Consider the following 25,865-nt stretch of genomic DNA (forward strand, 5'->3'; position numbering starts at 1 on the left):
GGTGTGATCCTGAGGTCCTGGGACCGAGTCTCACATCAGGGTCCCTGCAGGGAGCCTGCTTCACCCCTATGCCTATATCTCTGCCTCTCTCTGTGTCTGTCATGAATAAATAAATAAAGTCTTTTTTAAAAAAAAAAAAACACTGAGAATATCCTGAAGAGTCAACAGTATTTTCCTTCTGTTATCTAGATTTTCATTTTACTTCTGCCTAAATAATTAGAAAGTTTGAATTACCAGTTACAATAAACTCTTGATTCACATTATAATCATGGGCAACTAAAGCCCCAGCACTTTTTCAGAGACAGGGCAAAAAGATGGAAGTTTTCCTTTCCTACTGTTCTTGATGACTGCTAGAGAAACAGCTTGTAGAGAACAGCTGCTTGTTCCCCAGGAAATCCACTCAAGAATTCTGTTGTAGGGTCAACGTGATATAGTTTCAGATGATGGAGAAATAATGGGGTCAAATCTCAGGCACCACCATGGAAATTAAAAATAAAGCAAATGATTTCAGTGAGAGTTCTTACTCTTCCCCAGAATCTTCTACCTAGGGCACTTCCTATCCAATAACATGACAACTTATATGCCTAGAAGGTTCAGATCTTGCATAGAAAAACAAATAAGAAAAAAAAATTTGGCCACACAAGAAGATTGGCCTGGTTACAGATTTCTCAGCTAGACCCTACAGTGTCCTCTTGGACCTCCTAAAGGCAAGGGCATTCATGGATAATGCCTTGCCATGTGATCCACCAGCCATAGAACTCCTATCAGCAGAGAATAGATGTTTAAGTAGCTGGAATGCAGTGGGTCAAATCAGAGAGAATATCTCAAACACTTAGGAACAAGCACTTGAACAGTTCTACTACGAGGCCCACCAGAAGTGGGTAAATAAGGATTGGAACACAGGCAAACAGGACAGCAAAATGTGAGGGACAAGTGCAGACTCTAAGACTCAATCAAGCTCATCCATTATTTAGAACTGAAAAAAAAAAAAAAGAATAACAAATAAGAAATAGACTACTTGTACATTTACGCTATCCCCTAAAACCATGCAAAAAGAGGCAAGGGCAAAGAAAGACACATTACCTATACCTGTATGCATACTATTGTGTATGGATGCGTGTTTATTCAGATTCTAGGGGGAGGAAATTTACTACATTTTGAAATAAAATTGTTTTACAAGAGAATATTGCCTCTGAATCACCACCCACCTAAAATAGAGAAATACATCTTTTACTCAGGAGTACCTTTAACATTAACTTCAAGTAAACTAGAACAATATTAGTTTTTTTTTTTATTGGAAACTGTTTGTACTATTATCCTTTCAGTGTATCATTTTCAAGATAAAGTTTTGCTTTCAACATTGCACAATGGAAAACAACAATACAAACATCCCAACAATGACAGAGCAATTCAAAATGTGAACTGGATTCTTTTTTTTAAAAAAAAGGCAAGATTCTTATTAACATGGATTTTTTTTTCTCATAAGAAGTTATTTATTAGAGTTCAGCCATTCAACAAACTATACTAAAATTAAGACAAAATGATTCCAAGTGGCATATTTTCTTTTATACTTGTTAGAAATACTAGATAAAGTTTTACTGTTCAGGGCAGCCCTGGTGGCTCGGCGGTTTAGCGCTGCCTTCAGCCCAGGGCCTGATCCTGGAGGCCCAGGATTGAGTCCCATGTCAGGCTCCCTGCATGGAGCCTGCTTCTCCTTCCACCTGTTTCTCTGTCTCTCTGTTTCTCATGAGTAAATAAATAAAATCTTTAAAAAAATAAAAGTTTTAGTGTTCACATCATCATATGTTCCATTTAAGCCTCTTATATTCTTGATGCTATGCTGTATATCTCCTTATGATATATATATCCATAATAAGAAACACTCTCATCAGTGTATGATCTTGTTTTTAGATTCAAATAAAGCATTTCAAGCACTTATAACTCATTCATCCATAGGCTGGGCCTAATAAATTTTAATTGATGCATTTTATATATGATCAAATAAAATCAAATGTTAGTTACTGAACCAATTAAAGAAATAAGGCCTTAGTTATCAATATTCTTAAAATCATTTCAAAATATATTCAAAATTTAGCCTAGAAGCTAAGTACTTTGGCTCTGTCCCCAACTTCCTAGTTAGGTACTCAGAACACAGCTTACTTGTATGAGTCTCAATTTCTGCAAATACAGGTCTAGTACTAGAATGTTCCTTCTATGTTCTGAGATTTTATGGTTATGCCTAAAATATTTTCACACAAAAATGGTTTCTTAATAGAGTTTTAATTTACTAAATTTAAATGTGATAATTTATTTTTCAAGCTTTAGTGAGATATAGTTGACATATAACATTGTGTAAGTTTAATTGATGATTTGATACATGTATATATATAGTGTGTGTATATATATATACACATATATATGTATGTATATGTATATATATATTTACCACATCCTTCCCACACATAATTACAATTTGTTGTTGTTGTTATGAGGAAAATATTAAAGTTCTACCCTCGTAGCAATAAATGTGACAATTTAATGTGACATATATTAAATGAGGTTGGATTAGATTACGAGAGGAAGTTGCTAGAGGTTTTCAAGTTAAATGTTGCTTCAATGGCTTCTGTTACATTCTATATATCTTACTTTTATAATCCATCCAATAAAAATCTATAGATCATGCACTTGAAATCACCTAAGGACATGAGAGATATATATATCCAGGAAGTCATCAAGAGAACCACAAAAAATGATGGAATTGCCCCTGTGACATGCTATGATGCCAATTCATCTACAGAACAATTGTATATGTTTCTACTTTCTTGCAATGGGTCAGGCAGAAACATTTTGTAGCTGAACAGCATGCATGACACTGAAAAAAATATCATATATGTATGATTTTTTTTTAGATAACCTGTATAAAAGTGGTCACATATGTCTCTGTCTGGTTAAAAGCACAGAGCTGCATCCTTGATTGATCCAGTTTGGTTTTACCCCTGTGAGAAGTAAGAAGGTTAGGTACTGAAGTTTAGAAATGCAGAATGATGAAATAGTTTAGTCAACTGATTTAAACTGTTTAAAGTCACATACCTGTAAATAAAAATTAGTTATATGCTAGAAAACATATGCTATATGCTCAATGTAAAGCAGCATCTTTGAAACACAGTAATAAGACTGAGTATCATTCAACATAAATTTTAAAACACTCAACAGTCATATAACTATTAGTTAGGTGATAAGTTTAAATATTATAATGTGCTAAGGAAATCTTTTGCATTCTGCTTGCTCTTTATAAAAACCAGTTAAAAATAAGTGAATCACTGACCTCTACCTCTGAAACCAATAATACATTATACATAAATTAATTGAATTTAAATAAGAAATTTTAAAAATCCAAAAAAAAAAAGCGATTGTCAATTTTGGAGTGAGTGACAGAAGTGTATAGTTTTTAAAAAGTATATTCTAAAATTCATATTTCTTGATTAATTTTTAATTATCAAATTTATTTAATTTTGACGTTTCAAACAACATTGAAAGAAAAATGTTTCCAAATTTATCAAAATATAAAGAATAAGAAACACTGGCTCAAACATCAGACTAAAATTTCACTGTTTTTAGAGACATAAAATAATCCAGTAAAGTGGAAAGATTTTTCAAATAGTTTGAAACCAATCTGCAAAAAAGAAATGGTTAATTAAGTAAAATCCTATAGGAGTCTATTTTGTTTTGTTTTGTTTTCTGTTTTTTAAGAATCTATGCAAAAAATTAGGATCAATATCAACTTAATTGTATAATTAAGGTATAATAGTATAAAATAATTATACAGTTGTATAATTATAACTAATCCCTAAATTTTTCCAAACCAAATGCAATTCTGGAAGAGATTATTTTCTGAACTGCAATAATGAGAAGAAATCTAAACTTCCATCTTGATGAAGGCAATAACTGAGGAAAAAACTTCATAAAAAATCTAAAGAGACACCAAATAACAACATAATTAAAACCATCATAGAGTAAAAAGACAAAATCTTTAACCTCGCTGACTACAAATATTTAACCAGTTTTTAATCAAATCAATGCAATCAAAGAAATGCATTTCATAACAAGTAAGCACATTTAACTTTCTCCAAAGATAATGGCTTTTAGAAGTGAAAAGACTGGATACTGAATAGATGAATGGGTGGCTGGATTACTGAATCAGTGAATCAGGTAAGCAATATGAATGTCTGTTCTTCTGCCTGGGATTTCCTTCTCCACTGTATCCACTCAATGAAATGATCTCCATCCTTTAGGGCCTGGCTCAAATGCTACCTCCTCTGACGTGCCCCTGACCTGAGACTCTTACCCAATGCATCCTCAGTGAACTGGTTTATTATTCTGTTATGGAATGTGCTTTGTTCTACTCTATTATTGAGGTAGACTATAACTTAGTAAGTCAGCATTAAGGAGGACTAGAAGCCAAATATGAACCAGCAAATGCACAATACCAGTATACCAGAAATTTTGATCCTTAATTTTGAAATTTTGATGCAACATTGTACTACATAACAGAAAATAATTATATTACTAGTCACATCGTGCCCTTCTATGGCATGTAATATGGTGCTTAAAGCTTGGAGTTTAAATTTTTAAAATACCCCCAGAAACATCAGTGACTAATCAGCATCATTTCTTAATGATGTGTTTGAGTTAAATGTAAATATACATGAATAATATCCATTTTCCTGGCTGTCATAAGGAGGAAAGTTATATATTGTATATGAAAGTGGCAAATATATACAATTTTTACTTGGTCTTTTTGGTGCTTTCTTCTTGTGGGTCTACTTCTCAAGTATTGAGCTTGTCCTCTTACTTTCTTGTCCTCTTACTTTACTCACTTGTCCTCTTACTTTCTGTGGTCCTTGTAGTGTAGTGGATGCTGTGCTGTACTGCACAGATCCCCCCTTTCAGGCAAGCCTCTCATTCTTCCAGCTACCAGGAGTGTTAGGGGCTGAAGGTTCACAGTTGAGCTCTTGCATGGGAACTGTCATGCAGGAGAAGACTGCCTCACCCAAGGTTACACCTCCTCCCCTGGAAAGGTGGAGAGGGAACCTGCATTCAGTGACTCATTTTTGGGAGAATACAAAGGCCTGACCCCCTTGCTTCAATCAGGACTACTCCAAAGGGTCATCCTTGTACCTACAGGAGTTGCCCATAGGATCAGCAGAGGCATCTGCTGAAACTGCACAGCATTTTGATCTCTCCCTGTACCCAATCATCTTGCTTCCCTCACTTCTTACAGGTGTTAGGTGTTGCTCCTGAGAACATTCCCCAGTAAATCTACTACACACAGATTTCTCTCCCAGAGCTGACTCCCCATATATCGTATGCTTAACATAAATTAACACATAAGATCCTAACCTGTCCACAACTCTGACTTCTCCTCTTTACCGAGGACCTAAGTTTTTAAATATATACTGTTTGGCATCACTTGGCTATCCTCCAAGTACTTCACAAATAAAGATGTTTCCAAATTAAACTCCAAATCTACTCTACCTCCTAAATTTCTCCTCTTCCTACACATTCATTAATAGTATTGATATCTATCCAGTCTTCTAAGATAAAACCTATTGTCATGAGTCAATCTGTGTCTCCCAAAAGGGTGCTGAAGTCCTAACCCCTGGTACACTTGAATATGACCTGAAATAGGGTCTTTGCAGATATAGTTAAGATGAGGTCACTAGGAGTGGGCCTTAATCCAGTGTAAGCAGTGGCCTCAGAGGAAGAAAAGACAGACACACACAGGGAGAATAACATGTGATGATAAGGAATGCCACAGAGTAAGGAACCACCATCAGAAGCTAGGAAAAAGCAAGGCAGGAGGTTCTCTAGAGGCTTCAGACAGTATGGCCCCACCGAGACTTCCGTTTGAGACTGTTAGAACTCTAGAACTGTCAGAGAATACATTTCTGTGTATAAAGCCGAGTTTGTGATACTTTATTATGGCAGCCATGGGAAACTGATACACCTTTGGCAACAATTTACAACTCCCATATCTAGACCCTGAGGCCCTACATATAACGTGGAAGTAATCTCAAAGTTTATCCCCACTTGCCACCATCATTCCCTTAGCTCGAGCCCTTATCAATTGTCCTTTGGATAAGTGAAATAGCTTCCCATCTTCTCCTCTTTCTTCTGGGCTGGGCTTTATTACACCCCCAAAGAAATTTTCTTTAAAAGTACAAGTTTGCTCTTAACAAGGTATAACAAAACAAGACCCTAAGTTACTCTTTCTGTTAAATAAAAAGCAACATACTTTAATCTCTTGTCATGGTACATCAAGCTGTTCATTAACTGGTTCCAATCTACCCCAGTTACCTACTACTTCCCACCAGGCCATCATATGTATTTAATGGGCCTTTTTACATCTGGATGCTTCCACATACACTTAACTCTCTACCCCTATCAGAAAGGTCTCTCACTTACTCTGTAGAAAGAATTTCTCTTTTCCTCATAAAATCTCCCTCAACTGCCATTTCCTCTGTGAAGTATTGCAATTTTTTAAAGATTAGTTATACTGTCCTCTACCCTGTCTGAATATTTTGTCCAAAACCAAACTCTGTTTTAATGTTTTATATATGTTTAATTATAATCTATGGTTTCACTATGTTTCTTCTCAAAAGCAGGGACCTTGCTTTACTCATTTTATCACTTAAGACAGTGCTGAAGTGTCAAAGACAAAGACTTATAGCCTACATTTACTGAAGAAATGAGTGCACTAATGATGTGCCTTCCTAAGGGCTAGCAGGAATATAGTAACTGAAAGATCCTCAGTAAACGTGAGTTGAACAAATGAACGACAATGGTTTCTAGAAAATATTCTCTAATGTATTCCTTTGCAAGTTCCCCCCCACCCCCAATGATCAAAGTTAATGAGGGGTTTGTTTGGAATTTGGTTCCTATGGAAGGTGTAATTTTGCATAAATATGTTTGCAGTGTTTTAAATGATGTTCTCTTGAAGAAGGGAATTTTGATTATGTAAAATTTGAATATTTCATTGATCTCCTTTCTCCAATGACCTCAGCTAGTTCCATCACAACTTTGATATGTTTCAAAACACTAAACAACTATTAGGTAAATCTAAGTCTCTGCCTTTGGCTTGAAGAGGAATGAAGGGGCATCTCTCTAGGAGGAAATCTTTACACACAATATTTCCTCTCTGCTAAGCACACAATATGAGCAAATTCACTTAAGTAGTCTTGATAAGTAGATACATTTGTCAAAAGAGCCGTAAAAAAGTACTTGGGGTTTAGAGTCACAGTGAATAAAACAGCTTCTCTGAAAGTTTTAAGAGTCTGTACTACTTTAAAATCACATGAGGCTATTTTTGTTTTTAAATATTTGAAGAAATAAATTTGGATTAATTTAATGTTTTCCTCTGAAATTTGCATATATACTTTTAAAGTCCATGTTACAATTCTATAAGCTGCTTCTTGTTTTTCATCTTTATAGCAGAGAAAGAAGTAATCTCTAGTGATAGAAAACAAAGAGAATGACTCTAATCACCTAAGAAAGAGCTCTCCATTAAAAAAATTACTTATTTAGCTTTTTGGAGTTTTAAATTTTGAGACTTGGCATAATTGAAAAAAAAAACAACTATACTTATGAATTCAGTTAAGCCAGATGCCAATCACATTAAATCATTACAGATGGGTGAAAAAAAATTTTTTTTTTCCTCAGCAACTCTTAGAACCATGCCCGGAGCATAGTAGATCTCAATAAATATTTATTGAATGAGTGGGTGCATTTCATGCTTCGTTGGAGGCTCATAATAAGGAAGCACTTCACTACTAATGGCAAAAATCTGTGCAGTGTGTTGCTAATGTTTGCTGCATGCTTAGAGGACCACAGTGTGCCTCAGGAGGAGGCTGATTTTGAAAGGGACCATTAGTTCAGTGTCTGTATTCTGAGAAGCAGCGACAAGTCTTATTCTCATGGGCGCATGGAAGATATCAGTATGTCTTTCTCAATTCTGAGAAAAACTCTTATTTTGAGAGAAATGCTGATGTTCTATTGCCAATTATTTCCTCAGAACCGTTTAAGATATTTTACTCAACACCTTATTTAAATTCATCTCTTTGGTCATCTTCTGGTAAGGAGTTTTATTATAAATATTTTTTCTTCATTCTGGAGTGTATATCAGGACAAGGACACTTGCCTATGTGAGATCTGATATTAGAAGAAGATGGAAAAGTCTCCATCACGTATAATGGGAAAACAGAATGCTAGGCCATGAAAGAAAATTGTTTTGTTTTCTGTTTTGGTTTGGTTTTTTGATGGAGATAGGAAGGAGAGGCATCAAAAGTTAAAGATGTTGTTTCTCTCTGTTCAAAATGCAGATTCTTCAATAGGCAAAGACAGAAATAGCCTCAGCCCCTGAATAAAGAAAATGACATCTCAAAAACCTGGGTCAAAACACGCTAGGAGTGAATTTAGGTTCATTTCCCATATGCCAACTCAATCGACCACAGTGGCCACAGGGAACAGCACTGATAAGGACTTTAAAGTTGCTTTCAGACTTAGGCAAAGAGAGTTTAAAGGGTACAACCCAGAACTGGAGTTTGGAACAAGTTCCCTGGGTCTTTTACACATGAAAATTGTAAACCATTGAACTACATTCTGCTACCTCTCTTGAATTTAACCTGTAGCAGGTAACTACTTACAGTGTATATGTGACCACTCTATTCTATACCCATAACTGTTAATCAGGGACTTACTTTCTAACAAACACGTATCTAATTATTTATCTACATCATTTACTGTTCATTAACTTGTAGCAGGGAACTACTTATAGTGTATATGTGACCATTCAAATCCATACCCATAATAACTGTTAATCAGGCACTTACTTTCCAATAGACATGTATGTAATTATTTACCTACTTTATTTACTCATCATTACCAATTCTCTTTTGCATATAAAGAAACTAAAAAAAAACAACCACAACAATAAGAGTGTTTTTGTAAATTGCTCAAGATCATAGAGGTAGTAAATACCAAAGCTAGAATTTAAGGCAAATCTTCTATCTCCAGAGGCTATATTCTTAAACATATCCCAAAGTAGTACTTAAGACTTAAGTAACCCAAATGTACTGAATCAGGCATTACTTTCTATTGGGTGATCAAGATTTGCTTTGGATAAGGTTCATCAAGACCATGGCAATCACTCTTTTAATGATGCGTTAGGCATGAAAAAATTAGAAAGTTGCACAGGAGGGAATAAGTAGTTCAAAAATTTTGGAACTCATGTGGGAGCTGAAGATTAGGGAGGTTAGCATGGGAGGGTATTAGACGCACTTCTGATAAAGAAAATCTGCAGTGTTTTAGTGATTCAAATGGAAAACCAAAACCAAGTCATAATGAGAAACATTTAAATCTTAAACAGCTAGAGAGACAGACTATAAACATAGGGTTTCACAGTTGGTAACAGCTTAATAGTAGCTCTAAGTTACCTAACAAATTTCCTGTAGATCCTGAACTTCTTTAAATCACAAACCTCCTCTGGATGCCACAGGGTATGTTAATTCTTCAGAAGCCTGGTTCACTACCCCAGAGGAGAAATACTGGGTATTAACCCAATAGGGATGTGTGTTTAACCCTGAAGTGGACCAAGAGGGCAAGGAAGGTAGAAACAGGACTGGGTCTTCTGTCATGGCTCTGTCTCTGAGCTAGGCTTATAACTGTGGATAAAGTCACTTCCTCTTACTGCTACCTTTTCAGAAAATGAGGAGCTAAATGGGCAGATCTATAAGAATCCTTTTAAAATGTTATAATTAACATAGTAAGAATAAGATTTTTTCCAGCCAAAGAGGAGATCCATTTAGGTTTTGAGTGAAGGAAAAATGACCAGGTAAGACGATTCTTCCAAATATTAAGATTCAAAGAAGTTTTGATAAACTCTGCCAGCAGCCAAAGTGTCTTAACACCTGAAATCCCAAACTTATTTAGAGTCTACCAAGTAATTGTGGCTTTTCAACTCTGGTCTCCATGAACATAAAAATGAGCAATTGAACTCGTTTCCCTTTCCACATGAGACTAGGCTCAGAAGACTGTTCCTGAAAAGGGGTATGTGTAATCTGATTTCCCACCTTCAAGATGAAACAACCATATTTTTGAATTTTAGAGATAGTACTTCTTCCATTTAAAAGTTTTAAAAATAAAAAATATTTGTTCCATACTTTGTCATCTTGGAAAGAATGTCTCTGGCTACATAGAAATACATAGTCTTAATTTATATAGTCATGTATTCACTCAGTAAGTATTGAACACTTACTATGCACTCAGCACTGCACACACACACACACACACCGGAATGTATTTTTATTCCAAATCCATTAGAAATTCATGGAGGGCAGGTCTTAGTATAGGACTAAGCAGATAGAGGGTATGTGATAAACACCTGTCAAATACTTTCAAATGTGACCTAAAGAAAGGAGTAAAATTTTTAAGTGATACCTTGAAACTTTACAGAGCTGCCATAAAACTCACATATGGTCCTTATATCCTGTATTAATGAAAACACTGTTCAATTAATAAAAACAGTAAAAAACTGTTACTTTAAATATATGCAACCAGGTGTAGAGAAGGAAGATATAAAAAAGTTTTGATAAAAAGTTCCTCTTCTCAATGAGTTTAGAGTACCACTTTATACATACGATATTTTCTCCAAAAAAAATAAATAAAATTATTCAGGCTAAAAAATAAATTCAGGAAAAGTCATAAAATTGGGCAGGATTCAAAATGGAGAGAGTTCCTATGTCTTTGGGGAGAAATTAGGAAGGATGCAATAAGCTACTGCTTTTGAACACTCTGAGTACTGTTCTAATAAGCATTGTTACCCATGTTAATTCATGTAACCTTTAACCTGCCCTGTTTTTTTTTAGCCGTGTTATGTAAGGACTAATAATTTTATACACGAAGAATGTCTTAAGAACATGTATAGGATTTTGACAGAAGAAGGAAATCCCAAGCAGAGTGATGCACGAAGCACTTGTGGTGCAGAAGGAAACCAGGCAAACACTAGGGGACATGGACGGTCAGCTGATTGGGGCCACGGTGTGAAGACTTTATCCACAGCCTATAATTCAGAAGGCTTGCGGGGGGCAAGCATACTTCAAAGGGGTGACAATGATTAGGATTGAACCTGAGTAAAATTAAACACGTGGCCTGGAGTAGATGGAAAATGCAGGCACAGAGACCAGCTGGGACTCTATCTGGCATGGTTTAAGCAAGAAGTAGTGAGTGCAAAGGCAAAGGTGATAAGGAGTGGTGGATTCAACAGATGGGAAACTGCATATGACTTTACAATCGATAACAAAAGGAAATGAGGGAAGCAAAGACTTAAAGGTGCCTGGTGCTTTCAGATCTAGCTAAGTGTGAGAGAATCAATTATTAAGAACCAGTAAGTGTAAAACCTTACCAGATGAACCTTCAGCAAGCTGCTGTGTAAATTCACAAACAAACCAAAAACTAAACAAACAAAAAGAGAAACTCCTCATCAGTCTGCAATATTAGAAAGAACTTATCTTGGCAAAATTGGAGATTTCGATTGGTTTCACACTGATTAATAACATGAAACAATGGGTATGAAACAATCTTACCCCTTTGCTGTATTCACTATCTGAATCGCTGCTAAGTTCCTCAGTATTCATATTTTCCAAATCGGATTCCCCCGGTGCAATCGGCACTGTCACAGTGAGGCTGGGATTATGAATAAATGATTGGCAATCACTTTCTTCCATCAAGTATTTGTCCATGCTGCTTCCCAAACCACTGATTTTGTCTTTTTCTTTGTGGAAATTGTGATCTTTGTTCATTTCAGCAAGTGTGCGGTTAGAGAGACAATTTTCCTTCTTACTATTTTGATCTTCTGCTCTTCTTGTGTCTTTGGAAATCTTTGGCTTTTTGGAAAATGCCTTGAGAATAAACTCACGTAAGGTTTGTTTCACATAATTTACTCCCTTCTTAATTCTAGCCACTGCAATCTGGAGGTTGTTTGCATCAGTGTCTTCTTCGATTGCTGTAAGATTGTCTGAGCTAAATGAACTCAATAATAAAGCCAGAAATAGGTTGAGGACCTACATTAGGATGGGGATGGAGTGTGGAGAAATAAGGAAACAGAACATAAAAAAGAAAATTAGCATATTTTTTCTGAAATACAGGCCCAAATCCAAGCCAGGATTAAAGATCCCTGCACTTCTTCCCACAGAGAGAACATGTGATGGGTTAGAGAAGATGCTAGATTCCTCACCACTATCCTCTCCTATCACATATCCTGGGAACTCTGGGGAGCAGAGGTCAGCCATGCCCAAGAAGGACTCAGCATGAGGAGCAAAGAGACGCTCTCTTCCCTATTATTATATCATTCTTAAGTTCATCTGCAGCAGGAGTCCCTTAGCCAAATTCCTTTTCATGGGTATAAAAAGCCCTCCTAATGTGTACCTGTAATTAATATTTGTCACCTGTAAGAAAAAGGTAGAACAAGAAAATAATGACAAGAGCCAATTGTGCTGAAGTAACCTATGCCAAGCTCTGTGTTCACTTTTCCCAGAAGATAAATGCCAGTTTGTTGCAACAAATGGAACATATAATACTTGCAAAGCTCCTGCAATAAAATATTCTGTCCATGAATTGTGCCAGCTTGCAACTTAATGAGGCTTTTAAAGCATATAAAAGGACCTGCCCACTAAACCAATTCAACTGAGATAATGGCATTATGACTGAATGGCCTCATGCCAATATTTGGCCCTAGAAAAAATAATAAAAAAGGGCAGGACAACTCCTAAAATCCTATTTGTGTACAAAACAATTTGTTTTTCCTCCCTGAGGTAGGGGTCTAGGCGGTCTCGAAATTGTAAAAACAGAAACGAAAACAAAAACAAAATCTCACAGAGGGTTGAAAGTATTTAAATTATATTTAAATGTTGTTTATATAGGAAACAAAAACGTAACTGAAATACCCTTTCATGTAAGACTCTTCACAAACAAAAACATCTACCTTATTAAAATACTCAAAATTAGGTCAAATCGAAGATAAAAGATTTATGCCCGAATTTGGTCCCACCTAAAACAAATTTTTTCAGACATGTAAGTACAAGAGCACAGGTTAAAAATGTCTATGTAAATATGTTTGATTTAAGAGAAGAGTTTGACAGGGAGCAAAGAGAGAAAATCACAGAAAGCAATTGTGATAAAACACTAAGGAACTCTGAAATAGTTTATTTTCAATTTGGTCTTTATTGTCAATGAGAAAATATATTTCATTATGAGATACATGTTTGTTTGTGTCTAAGTTTTAACCAGAATGTTGATGAGAAGGCAAGGGCTCATTCTATAGCTTTAGTCTCCCTAATCAATGCAAATCTTAATACATCTTTTTTCCTTTCAAATTTGTAATTAACTTAATTTTTCCACATTTAGTGAGATATAATTGTTATAAAATGTTGCATAAGTTTAAAGTATACAACATGTTGATTATATATTGCAAAATGATTACCACCACGATGTTAAGGAACACCTCCATCATGTCAAATAATTACTTTTTTTTTTTGTTAGTGAGAACTTTTAAGATCTCCTTCCTTCCTTCCTTCCTTCCTTCCTTCCTTCCTTCCTTCCTTCCTTCCTTCCTCTCTTTCTTTCTTTCTTTCTTTCTTTCTTTCTTTCTTTCTTTCTTTCTTTCTTTCTTTCTTTCTTTTTTTCTTTTCTTTCTTCTTCTTTCGTCTTTCTAAGATTTTATTTATTTGTTCATGAGAGACACACGGAGAGAGGCAGAAGAGACACAGGCAGAGGGAGAAGTAGGCTTCCCGCAGGGGAATGTGGGACTCAATCCCAGGACCCCAGGATCATGACCTGAGCCAAAGGCAGACACTCAACCACTGAGCCACCCAGGCATCCTTAAGATCTATTTTCTTAGCAACTTTCAAGTATATAATATAGTATTATTAGCTATAATTACCATGCTGTAAACAAGATTCCTAGAGTTTATTTATTTTGTAGCTGGAATTTTGAACTTTGACCACCCTTTCTCATTACCCCCACCTCCAGCCCCTAGTTATTACATTCTGGTCTCTGTTTCTGTGAGTGTGACTTTTATAAGATTCCACACATTTCAACAATGTGCTTATTTTCTGTCACATCATTTTTTTAAGATTTTATTTATTTATTCATGAGAGACACACACACACACACAGAGGCAGAGACACAGGCAGAGGGAGAAACAGGCTCCATGCAGGGAGCCCGACGTGGGACTCGATCCCCTGTCTCCAGGATCATGCCCTGAGCTGAAGGTGGCGCTAAACTGCTGAGTCACCCGGGCTGCCTTGTCACATCATTATTAAGGATAATAACAATAACTTTCATTCCATCAAAAATCATAATAGGACTCTGCTGTTTTATCAAAATCTACTGGTATCACAAATGAAAATGAAATCCCTTCTGTATCACACATCTGTTATCAGATTAAGCAGGGAAAGACATTAATAAAATATATGTCTGATTCAACATCATTTTGATTATTGTTCTTTCTTATTGTTTTTAACCATTTTAACAAATTGGTAGTAAAATGAACTAAGGAAAAAGTAAAAAAAAAAAGAGAGATCTGTTTAGTATGTAACTCATACACAGAGGACTGTATCAGAAACATAAATTTTTGTTTTTCTTTTTAGATTCTAATTCTACGTTATTGGTAATTCCTTAACAAAGAGTTGGTTATCTGTTTTGTGAATTATATTTCTCTTGTCTTTCACTATTACTAGTAAATCATGAATAAATATCATCACGAGTCAGTCATTACCAATTCTATATGATTAAACATTCACCAAGATATCCCAGCTGTTTTAACTATTGCTTTTCAAAATAAACCATTGCTCTCACACTTGTGTTCATGCTTAAATATTACTTAACATATTATTCAAAGGCCCACTTCAAAATTCTTTGAGTCACTATTTAGAATTTCCCTCATTTTCTACTGTGTCAAGAGCATTTATTTTTGCCTCACTGCTAGCACTTATCACTTCTTCCTTATCTGATAATTTTGTGTACCACTTTCCTATGTCCATAGATTGTAAGTAACTTGAACATGGACTAACTCACAGGTATATATCTTTAATCCATCCTGCAATATCCAAATACATTTCCTTTCACAGAGAAAGTAATACAAATATTTAATGAATAATTCGAGAATGTTCAAAGAATTCCCCTTACTTCACACATCCCTGAGTGAGTACTAAATATTTAAATTAGTTGTGACTAACAGCATTGATATGATATGTTTTGACATCCTATATCTTATAGAAAGCTACATTTTGATTTTTTATGGCAAAATTTTTAAGAAGAAGTATACAAACAAATCGCATTATAGGAGGTTATGAATACAAATGTTAAATTCAGAAGAACTGGATAGAGAACATACATTTTATTTCATCTTGGAAGGGATTTATAAGCCTGTATAAAACTAGAAAGTTTATTACTACAACTAAAGGATGATCAGTAATTACAGAATTCTAACTCATGGTGTCTATATTTTGTGCAGCAATGGCCTAGAATTTAGATTGCATAATTTACTCTGAATATGTCTAGCCACTTAATGGCACAAAACAGTACCATTTAATATGTGATTTGATGAATGTAGGCTCTGAATTACTTTTGACATGGGGGCTTCAAAGACAAAAAAAATTAGCAACTTATTTTCAAGTCAATAGAAAGTAAAAGTGCTAACCATATAGTTGTTACTATACGCCACCTCCCAGGATTCCTAATAAGGAGTCTGATGCCAAGCTGACAAACTAAACCAAGTCAACATGGTGGCTTTAAAAATTGAAGTGAGTCATGAAAGAGCATCTTATCCCAATTTTCTGTTTGTAAGCCTGAAAGTTTTCACCAATAAGTAGGTAAACAAACAAACAAACAAACAAAAAACAGAGAAGGAGTACAAACCAAGCAAACACTCTTGGAGAAGTAGATGTTCAATTGTGAAAGAGTTGCTACAGAGCAGTGGAGGGCAAATTTTTTCTATAAAGAGCGAGATAAAAAATATTTTGACCTCTGTAGGACATAGAATCTCTGTGGCAACTATTCAACTTTGTCACTGCAGAGTAAAACAGACATAGACAATAAGTCAATGAATTAGCATGTCTGTATTCTAATAAAATTTTCCTCACAGAGCCTGAAAATTTCATATAATTTCTATGTATCACGAAATATTATTTTTCCTTTCATTTTTTTAAACCATTGAACAAATATAAAAAAAAAAAACATTCCAAGCTTGCAAGGTCATACAAAAACAGGCAGTATGTATGCTGGATTTGGCACATGAATAGTTTCCTGATCCTTGCTATGGTTGGTAGTCTTATTACATATGACTGTAATGCAAAGGGACCAGTCCTTTCAATTGCTTTGTTCCATTATAACCTCATTTTTGTTACTGTAATTTAATCATATTCTATTTACTAGTATAACTTGATATTTGAATGGACTTTTAAGAGACAGGAAAACCACAGATTTAATTCATGTGACATCACTATCAAAATGAGAGAATATAAAGTAGAAAACTTCCCATTAAATAAATATTGTGTTTTTTTTAATAAATTAATTTTTATTGGTGTTCAATTTACCAACATACAGAATAACACCCAGTGCTCATCCCGTCAAGTGTCCCTCTCAGTGCCCCATCACCCATTCACCCCCACCCCCCGCCCTCCTCCCCTTCCACCACCCCTAGTTCATTTCCCAGAGTTAGGAGTCTTTATGTTCTGTCTCCCTTCCTGATATTTCCCACACATTTCTTCTCCTTTCCCTTCTATTCCCATTCACTATTATTTATATTCCCCAAATGAATGAGAACATAAAATGTTTGTCCTTCTCCGATTGACTTATTTCACTCAGCATAATACCCTCCAGTTCCATCCACGTTGAAGCAAATGGTGGGTATTTGTCGTTTCTAATGGCTGAGGAATATTCCATTGTATACATAAACCACATCTTCTTTATCCATTCATCTTTCGATGGACACCGAGGCTCCTTCCACAGTTTGGCTATTGTGGACATTGCTGCTAGAAACATCGGGGTGCAGGTGTCCCAGCGTTTCATTGCATCTGAATCTTTGGGGTAAATCCCCAACAGTGCAATTGCTGGGTCATAGGGCTGAGGAACCTCCACACAGTTTTCCAGAGTGGCTGCACCAGTTCACATTCCCACCAACAGTGTAAGAGGGTTCCCTTTTCCCCGCATCCTCTGCAACATTTGTTGTTTCCTGCCTTGTTAATTTTCCCCATTCTCACTGGTGTGAGGTGGTATCTCATTGTGGTTTTGATTTGTATTTCCCTGATGGCAAGTGATGCAGAGCATTTTCTCATGTGCATGTTGGCCATGTCCATGTCTTCCTCTGTGAGATTTCTCTTCATGTCTTTTGCGCATTTCATGATTGGATTGTTTGTTTCTTTGGTGTTGAGTTTAATAAGTTCTTTATAGATTTTGGAAACTAGCCCTTTATCTGATATGTCATTTGCAAATATCTTCTCCCATTCTGTAGGTTGTCTTTTAGTTTTGTTGACTGTATCCTTTGCTGTGCAAAAGCTTCTTATCTTGATGAAGTCCCAATAGTTCATTTTTGCTTTTGTTTCTTTTGCCTTTGTGGATGTATCTTGCAAGAAGTTACTGTGGCCAAGTTCAAAAAGGGTGTTGCCTGTGTTCTCCTCTAGGATTTTGACGGAATCTTGTCTCACATTTAGATCTCTCATCCATTTTGAGTTTATCTTTGTGTATGGTGTAAGAGAGTGGTCTAGTTTCATTCTTCTGCATGTGGATATCCAATTTTCCCAACACCATTTATTGAAGAGACTGTCTTTCTTCCAATGGATAGTCTTTCCTGCTTCATCGAATATTAGTTGACCATAATGTTCAGGGTCCACTTCTGGGTTCTCTGTTCTGTTCCATTGATCTATGTGTCTGTTTTTGTGCCAGTACCACACTGTCTTGATGACCACAGCTTTGTAGTACAACCTGAAATCTGGCATTGTGATGCCCCCAGCTATGGTTTTCTTTTTTAAAATTCCCCTGGCTATTTGGGGTCTTTTCTGATTCCACACAAATCTTAAAATAATTTGTTCTAACTCTCTGAAGAAAGTCCATGGTATTTTGATAGGGATTGCATTAAACGTGTAAATTGCCCTGGGTGACATTGACATTTTCACAATATTAATTCTGCCAATCCATGAGCATGGAATATTTTTCCATCTCTTTGTGTCCTCCACAATTTCTTTCAGAAGTGTTCTATAGTTTTTAGGGTATAGATCCTTTACCTCTTTGGTTAGGTTTATTCCTGATTTTGGGTGCAATTGTAAATGGGATTGACTCCTTAATTTCTCTTTCTTCAGTCTCATTGTTAGTGTATAGAAATGCCATTGATTTCTGGGCATTGATTTTGTATCCTGCCACGCTACCAAATTGCTGTATGAGTTCTAGCAATCTTGGGGTGGAGGCTTTTGGGTTTTCTACGTAGAGTATCATGTCATCAGCGAAGAGGGAGAGTTTGACTTCTTCTTTGCCAATTTGAATGTCTTTAATGTCTTTTTGTTGTCTGATTGCTGAGGCGAGGACTTCCAGAACTATGTTGAACAGCAGTGGTGAGAGTGGACATCCCTGTCTTGTTCCTGATCTTAGGGGAAAGGCTCCCAGTGCTTCCCCATTGAGAATGATATTTGCTGTGGGCTTTTCGTAGATGGCTTTTAAGATGTCGAGGAAAGTTCCCTCTATCTCAACACTCTGAAGGGTTTTGATCAGGAATGGATGCTGTATTTTGTCAAATGCTTTCTCTGCATCTAATGAGAGGATCATATGGTTCTTGGTTTTTCTCTTGCTGATATGATGAATCACATTGATGGTTTTACGAGTGCTGAACCAGCCTTGTGTCCCGGGGATAAATCCTACCTGGTTATGGTGAATAATTTTCTTAATGTGTTGTTGGATCCTATTGGCTAGTATCTTGTTGAGAATTTTTGCATCCATGTTCATCAGGGATATTGGTCTGTAATTCTCCTTTTTGGTGGGGTCTTTGTCTGGTTTCGGAATTAAGGTGATGCTGGCCTCATAGAACGAATTTGGAAGTACTCCATCTCTTTCTATCTTTCCAAACAGCTTTACTAGAATAGGTATGGTTTCTTCTTTAAATGTTTGATAGAATTCCCCTGGGAAGCCATCTGGCCCTGGACTCTTGTGTCTTGGGAGGTTTTTGATGACTGCTTCAATTTCCTCCCTGGTTATTGGCCTGTTCCGGTTTTCTATTTCTTCCTGCTCCAGTTTTGGTAGTTTGTGGCTTTCCAGGAACGCGTCCATTTCTTCTAGATTGCCTAATTTATTGGCGTACAGCTGTTCATAATATGTTTTTAAAATCGTTTGTATTTCCTTGGTGTTGGTAGTGATCTCTCCTTTCTCATTCATGATTTTATTAATTTGAGTCTTCTCTCTCTTCTTTTTAATAAGGTTGGCTAATGGTTTATCTATCTTATTAATTCTTTCAAAGAACCAACTCCTGGTTCTGTTGATCTGTTCCACAGTTCTTCTGGTCTCGATTTCATTGAGTTCTGCTCGAATTTTAATTAACTCTCTTCTTCTGCTGGGCGTGGGGTCCATTTGCTGCTTTTTCTCTAGCTCCTTTATGTGTAAGGTGAGCTTTTGTATTTGAGTTCTTTCCAGTTTTTGAATGGATGTTTGTATTGCGATGTATTTCCCCCTGAGGACTGCTTTTGCTGCAAAGATTTTGAAGGGTTGTATCTTCATTATTAGTTTCCATGAATTTTTAAATTCTTCCTTAATTTCCTGGTTGACCCTTTCATCTTTTAGCAGGATGGTCCTTAACCCCCACGCGTTTGAGGTCCTTCCAAACTTCTTGTTCTGATTTAGTTCTAATTTCAAGGCATTATGGTCTGAGAATATGCAGGGGACTATCCCGCTCTTTTGATATCGGTTCAGACCCGATTTGTGACCCAGTATGTGGTCTATTCTGGAGAAAGTTCCATGTGCCCTTGAGAAGAATGTGTATTCAGTTGAGTTTGGATGTAAAGTTCTGTAGATATCTGTGAAATCCATCTGGTCCAGTGTATCATTTAAAGCTCTCGTTTCTTTGGAGATGTTGTGCTTAGAAGACCTATCGAGAGTAGAAAGAGCTAGATTGAAGTCACCAAGTATAAGTGTATTATTATCTAAGTATTTCTTCAGTTTGGTTATTCACTGGTTTAAATATTTGGCAGCTCCCACATTCGGGGCATATATATTGAGGATTGTTAAGTCCTCTTGTTGGATAGATCCTTTGAGTATGAGATAGTGTCCCTCTTCATCTCTCACTATAGTCTTCGGGGTAAATTTTAATTTATCTGATATGAGGATGACTACCCCTGCTTTCTTTTGAGGACCATTTGAATGGTAAATGGTTCTCCAACCTTTTATTTTCAGGTTGTAGGTGTCCTTCTGTCTAAAATGAGTCTCTTGTAGACAGCAAATAGATGGATCCTGCTTTTTTATCCAGTCTGAAACCCTGCGCCTTTTGATGGGGTCATTAAGCCCGTTCACGTTCAGAGTTACTATTGACAGATATGAGTTTAGTGTCATCATATCTATTCAGTCCTTGTTTTTGTGGATTGTTCCACTGAACTTCTTAAAGGGGAATTTTAAGAGTCCCCCTTAAAATTTCTTGCAGAGCTGGTTTGGAGGTCACATATTCTTTCAGTTCCTGCCTGTCTTGGAAGCTCTTTATCTCTCCTTCCATTTTGAATGAGAGCCTTGCTGGATAAAGTATTCTTGGTTGCATGTTCTTCTCATTTAGGACCCTGAATATATCCTGCCAGCCCTTTCTGGCCTGCCAGGTCTCTGTGGAGATGTCTGCTGTTACCCTAATACTTCTCCCGATAAAAGTCAAGGAGTTTTTTTCTCTTGCTGCTTTAAGGATCTTCTCTTTATCTTTGGAATTTGCAAGCTTAACTATTAGATGAGGTGTTGAACGGTTTTTATTGATTTTAGGGGGGGATCTCTCTATTTCCTGGATCTGAATGCCTGTTTCCCTTCCCCGATTAGGAAAGTTTTCAGCTAGGATTTGTTCAAATACATATTCTGGCCCTCTGGCCCTTTTCGGCATCCTCAGGAACCCCAATTAAACGTTGGTTTTTCTTCCTCAGGCTGTCGTTTATTTCCCTTAATCTGTCTTCATGGTTTCTTGTCTGTATCTTTTTTCCTCAGTTTCCCTCTTTGCCATCAACTTGTCTTCTATGTCACTCATTCTTCCACATCGAAAACCGTCATCGTTAGGACTTCTAGTTTGGATTGTATCTCATTCAATTGATTTTTAATTTCTGCCCGAATGGATCTAAATTCTGCAGTCATGAAGTCTCTTGAGTCCTTTATGCTTTTTTCTAGAGCCACCAGTAGCTGTATAATAGTGCTTCTGAATTGGCTTTCTGACATTGAATTGTAATCCAGATTTTGTAACTCTGTGGGAGAGAGGGCTGTTTCTGATTCTTTCTTTTGAGGTGAGGTTTTCCTTCTAGTCATTTTGCTCAGTGCAGAGTGGCCAAAAACAAGTTGTATTGGGAATAGGAGAAAAAGAGAGAGAGAGAAGGACAGAAAAGAGAAAAAGAAAAAAGAAGAAGAAGGAAAAAAGAGAAGAAAAAGAGAAAGAAAAAGAAAGGTGAAAAAAAGGGGGGGGGAAGCAATCAGAAATCAAAAACAAAACAAAACAAAACAAAACAAAACAAAAAACCACGGGGAGTATCTTCCGATTCTGTATACTTTAAGTCCCTTGACTTCCCCTGAAACTGGTCCGTGTCGCTGGTCTTCTGGGGGAGGGGCCTGCTGTGCTGATTCTCAGGTGTTAGCACTTGGGGGAGCTGCTCTGCCCCTGCCTGGTGCAGGGCTCAGTGGGGGGTGTTCACCCCGTGAGGCCCCGGGAGGAAGCCACAGTGGCGGCGGCAGCTCTGGGACCCTGGAGTCAGCTCCCGCAGTAGCTCCGGGGCTCTCCGTCTGCAGGGCCTGGGGGCTCCGGGGCGGGGCCGCTGATCTGCTCAGCTGGGGCAGGAGCGTCCTCGCTGTCCTGGGCCCTCCCGGCCTCTGCCTGTCCTGGGGGGAGGCCGGATCCTGGGCTGTGTCCCGGCGCCCTGTGCTCCGGGGCCTGCGCTGTTGGATTCGCGCTCCCGCCCCGCAGCCCCCTCCGCGGAGCCGCCGCCCGAGCCCCTCCGAGCTGCTCCGGGTCCCGCCGAGCGCGCTGCAGCCCTTAGGGAGCTCGGTGCACTGTCCTGCGCGCCCCGCAGGTGCCTGTTAGTGTCCCAGGGAGCCCGAGGGCATCCCCGCCTTTCTGGGGATCCTGCTCCAATTCCCCGGGAGGCCTTTCCACGGGGAAGGTCGGTGCAGCTCCTGCTCCTCCGGGACGGGGCTCTCCTGTCCTGGGGACACTCGCCCCGGCCTCAGCCCGGCTCCTGGGGGCCCCTCCCCCTTGGAGGCCTTTTGTGTCTTTATTTCTTTTTCCCCGTCTTCCTACCTTGCTAGAAGCACGAACTCTTCTCACTGTAGCATTCCAGCTGGTCTCTCTTTAGATCTCAGGCCAAATTCATAGATTTTCAGGATGATTTGAAGGTTATCTAGGTAATTTGGTGGGGACAGGTGACTTGGGGACCCTACTCTTCCGCCCTCTTGCCCCTCCTCCCCTAAAATAAATATTGTGAAGGGGTGCCTGGGTGGCTCAGTTGGCTCACTGTCCAACTCTTGGTTTTGGTTCAGGTCACGATCTCACGGGTTGTGAGGTTGTGAGGCTGAGCCCTGCATCGGACTTCATGCTTAGCAAGGAGTCTGCTTGCAGATTCTCTCCTTCTGCTCCTCCCTCCCTGCACATGCTCTCTCTTTTTCTCTCAAATAAATATTTTTAAAAATACAATAAATAAAACAAAATTTGTGAAAAATACAAATATAGGTTATCTGTCAGGGAAATTGAAACAATATTTCATTTTCTTTTCTGTACTTTCCTATATTAAAATGAGCAATATTCTATTACAATTAATAGTTTCAGGTATAATTAATCCTAAAATTATAAAATAACTGATCTGATAAGATCATATAACAATTTTCTATGCAGAATTTTAAATGTGTGAACATCTGATTACGTACCACTAGGTTTCCAATGACCATGACCATCATGTACACAATAAGGCACATGGCTTGACCAGCGACCTCCATGCAGTCCCACATGGTTTCTATCCACTCTCCACACAGCACACGGAAGACAATTAGGAAAGAGTGGAAGAAGTCATTCATGTGCCACCGTGGGAGTGTACAGTCTTCATTGATCTTGCAGACACATTCTTTGTAGCTCTTACCAAAGAGCTGCATGCCGACCACAGCAAAAATGAAGACGATGATGGCCAACACCAAGGTGAGGTTGCCCAGAGCCCCCACTGAGTTGCCGATGATCTTTATCAGCATATTCAGTGTCGGCCAAGACTTTGCTAGTTTGAAAACTCGAAGCTAAAAGGAAACACAATGCTTAATATTAATTATTATGAAAAATGTTCAATGTTTCCAATCTTGAGTTTTGTTCCAAATTTTAAATTCTAAAATATTATCATTATTAACTAAAATTGATTATTTCTATTTTTTTACTTTCAGCTATTTTCAATATTTCTATTATTTTGTTATGCTTACCACAATATAATTACCCCACATATATTTGCAGGAAGTCCAGGATTGCTATAAAAGCCTATTATTATGGTTTCAGATATTATTCCCTTTAGAATTGATAATTTATCCTTAACTCTATCTTCTGATACTTTAAAATTTTGTTTTATTTTGAATATAGTCTGATAGTTTTATCTACTTTTTCAGCCTGACATAGGGATAAAGCCCAACATGTTAGAGAAAAATGCTTTTAAGTCTTTACATTTTTATATTTTTGATATTAGACAACAATCATTTTGGGGACAATAATTTGACTTTTAGTTATCAAACCCATAAAGTAATGATTATACTGTAGGAGCTGAAATTCTGTAAACCATAAGCTTCTTAATGTGAAATAAATTATTGCCTACTGGCAAAGAAATATTTTCTTTACCTACTTCTATTATACTAGTATATACAACTGAATGTCTTCAAGATCCTAAAATTAATTCAATTACGACTATGTCTTCAAGATGCTAAGATAAAAATATTCATGTGATTTTTGAGCTCTTTAAGAGCTTTTCTTATGGAAATGAAATTGATTATACTAGATAGCAAGACCTAATCTTGTCTTTTGATTCAAACCTCCAATCTTATATGTGGAATATAATAGTAAGGTTAGTTTATATTTACCAATCTGAATGATCGCAGAACTGACAGTCCTTCCACATCTGCTAGAAAAAGCTCCACTAAACTTAAAGTCACAATAAGGCTGTCAAAAATGTTCCATCCTACTTGGAAATACTCATATGGATCCATGGCAATTAGTTTTAAAACCATTTCAGCTGCAAAGATCCCAGTGAAGACCTAAATGAGAAATACAACATTTTTTTCTGGTATTCTTAAAAGCATGGAATCAAAGTAATGATGATTATGACTATTTGTTTAGCATCACTGTGCATTAGTCAATGTACCAGATCCTTTACAAATGTATATAATTATCTCATTTAGTCCCATAAACTTGGTGATACTATTTCTATCGCTATAATACAAGCATTACAGAGTTAAAAAGCTCTAACTTTCCTGTCTGCTCTCATCATCTTTAGACAGCATTTTATTTTTTTTAAAGATTTTTAAAATTTTTTATTTCTTTATGAGAGACACACAGAGAGAGGCAGAGACTTAGGCAGACAGAGAAGCAGGTTCCCTGTGGGTAATCCAATGCAGGACTCAATCCCGGGGTCCCGGGATTATGCCCTGAGCCAAAGGCAGACACTCAACTACGGAACCACCCAGGTGTCCCTAGACAGTATTTTAGAAGAGCATATAAGAATTCCACATAAATAGGGGTACATGGGTGGCACAGTTAGTTAAGTGTACAACTCTTGGTTTTGGTTTAGGTCATAATTTCGGGGTCATGGATCTCATGGTTGTGAGATCAAGCCTCCCATTGGGCTCTGCACTCGGGGCAGAGTCTACCTGAGTTTCTCTCTCCCTCTCTCTTTGCCCTTCCTGCTCCGAGCTCTCTCTCATTCTGTCTCACATAAATAAAGAAAAATATTTTAAAAAATTCCACATAAATAAAACTATGACAATTAACACAGTCACTTTTTGGAAAAAAAAAGTTATGTGGGTCAATAAGTTATTCTGGAAGAAAATGAAAAGGAAGTATAGATTGATACTGAATTTTTGAGCCAGTCTTTTTGTCTGGTCTGACGACTGCTAAGGTAATAGAGAATATGTTGACTCACTCTTTAAAGATTTATCAGTAGAATAGGAAAAAGTATTTAATTGACACAGTGGGAATTAAAGTAAGACTTCCAAAGCTTTGACACAAAAGTGCATCACAAAACATCATTAATTCATGACACTGGTATCAAAGGATTGACTTAAAAAGAAAACAGTAAAGGACTTGTTTATGAATCATTCAGATTTGATTTGACTCAAAGAAGCTGACCCAAGAAGGCTCAAAGGGAAATGGTGAAGTCTTTAAGTGCTGCGTCAATTAACAAAAAATGCAACATCAAGAAGACAAGCAGGAAGTACCCACACTTAGGGTTGTGGCAAGAGATAAGAAACAGGATAAATTCTTTTGAGGTTCACAGTGATATAGTCAACTCAGCAAGAAGGTACTGATTTTCATGATCTGTGCTTCCACCAATTAGAAACTAGACAGTCCTTTTTTATTAAAATTCTGC

General features: G+C 37.1%; 1 protein-coding gene across 2 annotated transcripts in view; it reads right to left on the minus strand.

Moving 5' to 3' along the window:
* SCN9A (sodium voltage-gated channel alpha subunit 9) overlaps positions 1-25,865 on the minus strand; it is a 165,983-nt gene that overhangs the window by 46,749 nt on the left and 93,369 nt on the right. For both annotated transcript variants that reach the window (XM_025994117.2, XM_025994116.2), the window contains exons 15-17: positions 24,361-24,534; positions 23,182-23,538; positions 11,640-12,116 (exon numbers count right to left, since the gene is read on the minus strand). In XM_025994117.2, the coding sequence (XP_025849902.2) occupies positions 11,640-12,116; positions 23,182-23,538; positions 24,361-24,534 (1,008 nt within the window). The remainder of the gene's footprint in view (positions 1-11,639; positions 12,117-23,181; positions 23,539-24,360; positions 24,535-25,865) is intronic.

Source organism: Vulpes vulpes, chromosome 3 (assembly GCF_048418805.1).
Source record: "Vulpes vulpes isolate BD-2025 chromosome 3, VulVul3, whole genome shotgun sequence".
Lineage (NCBI taxonomy): Eukaryota > Metazoa > Chordata > Mammalia > Carnivora > Canidae > Vulpes > Vulpes vulpes.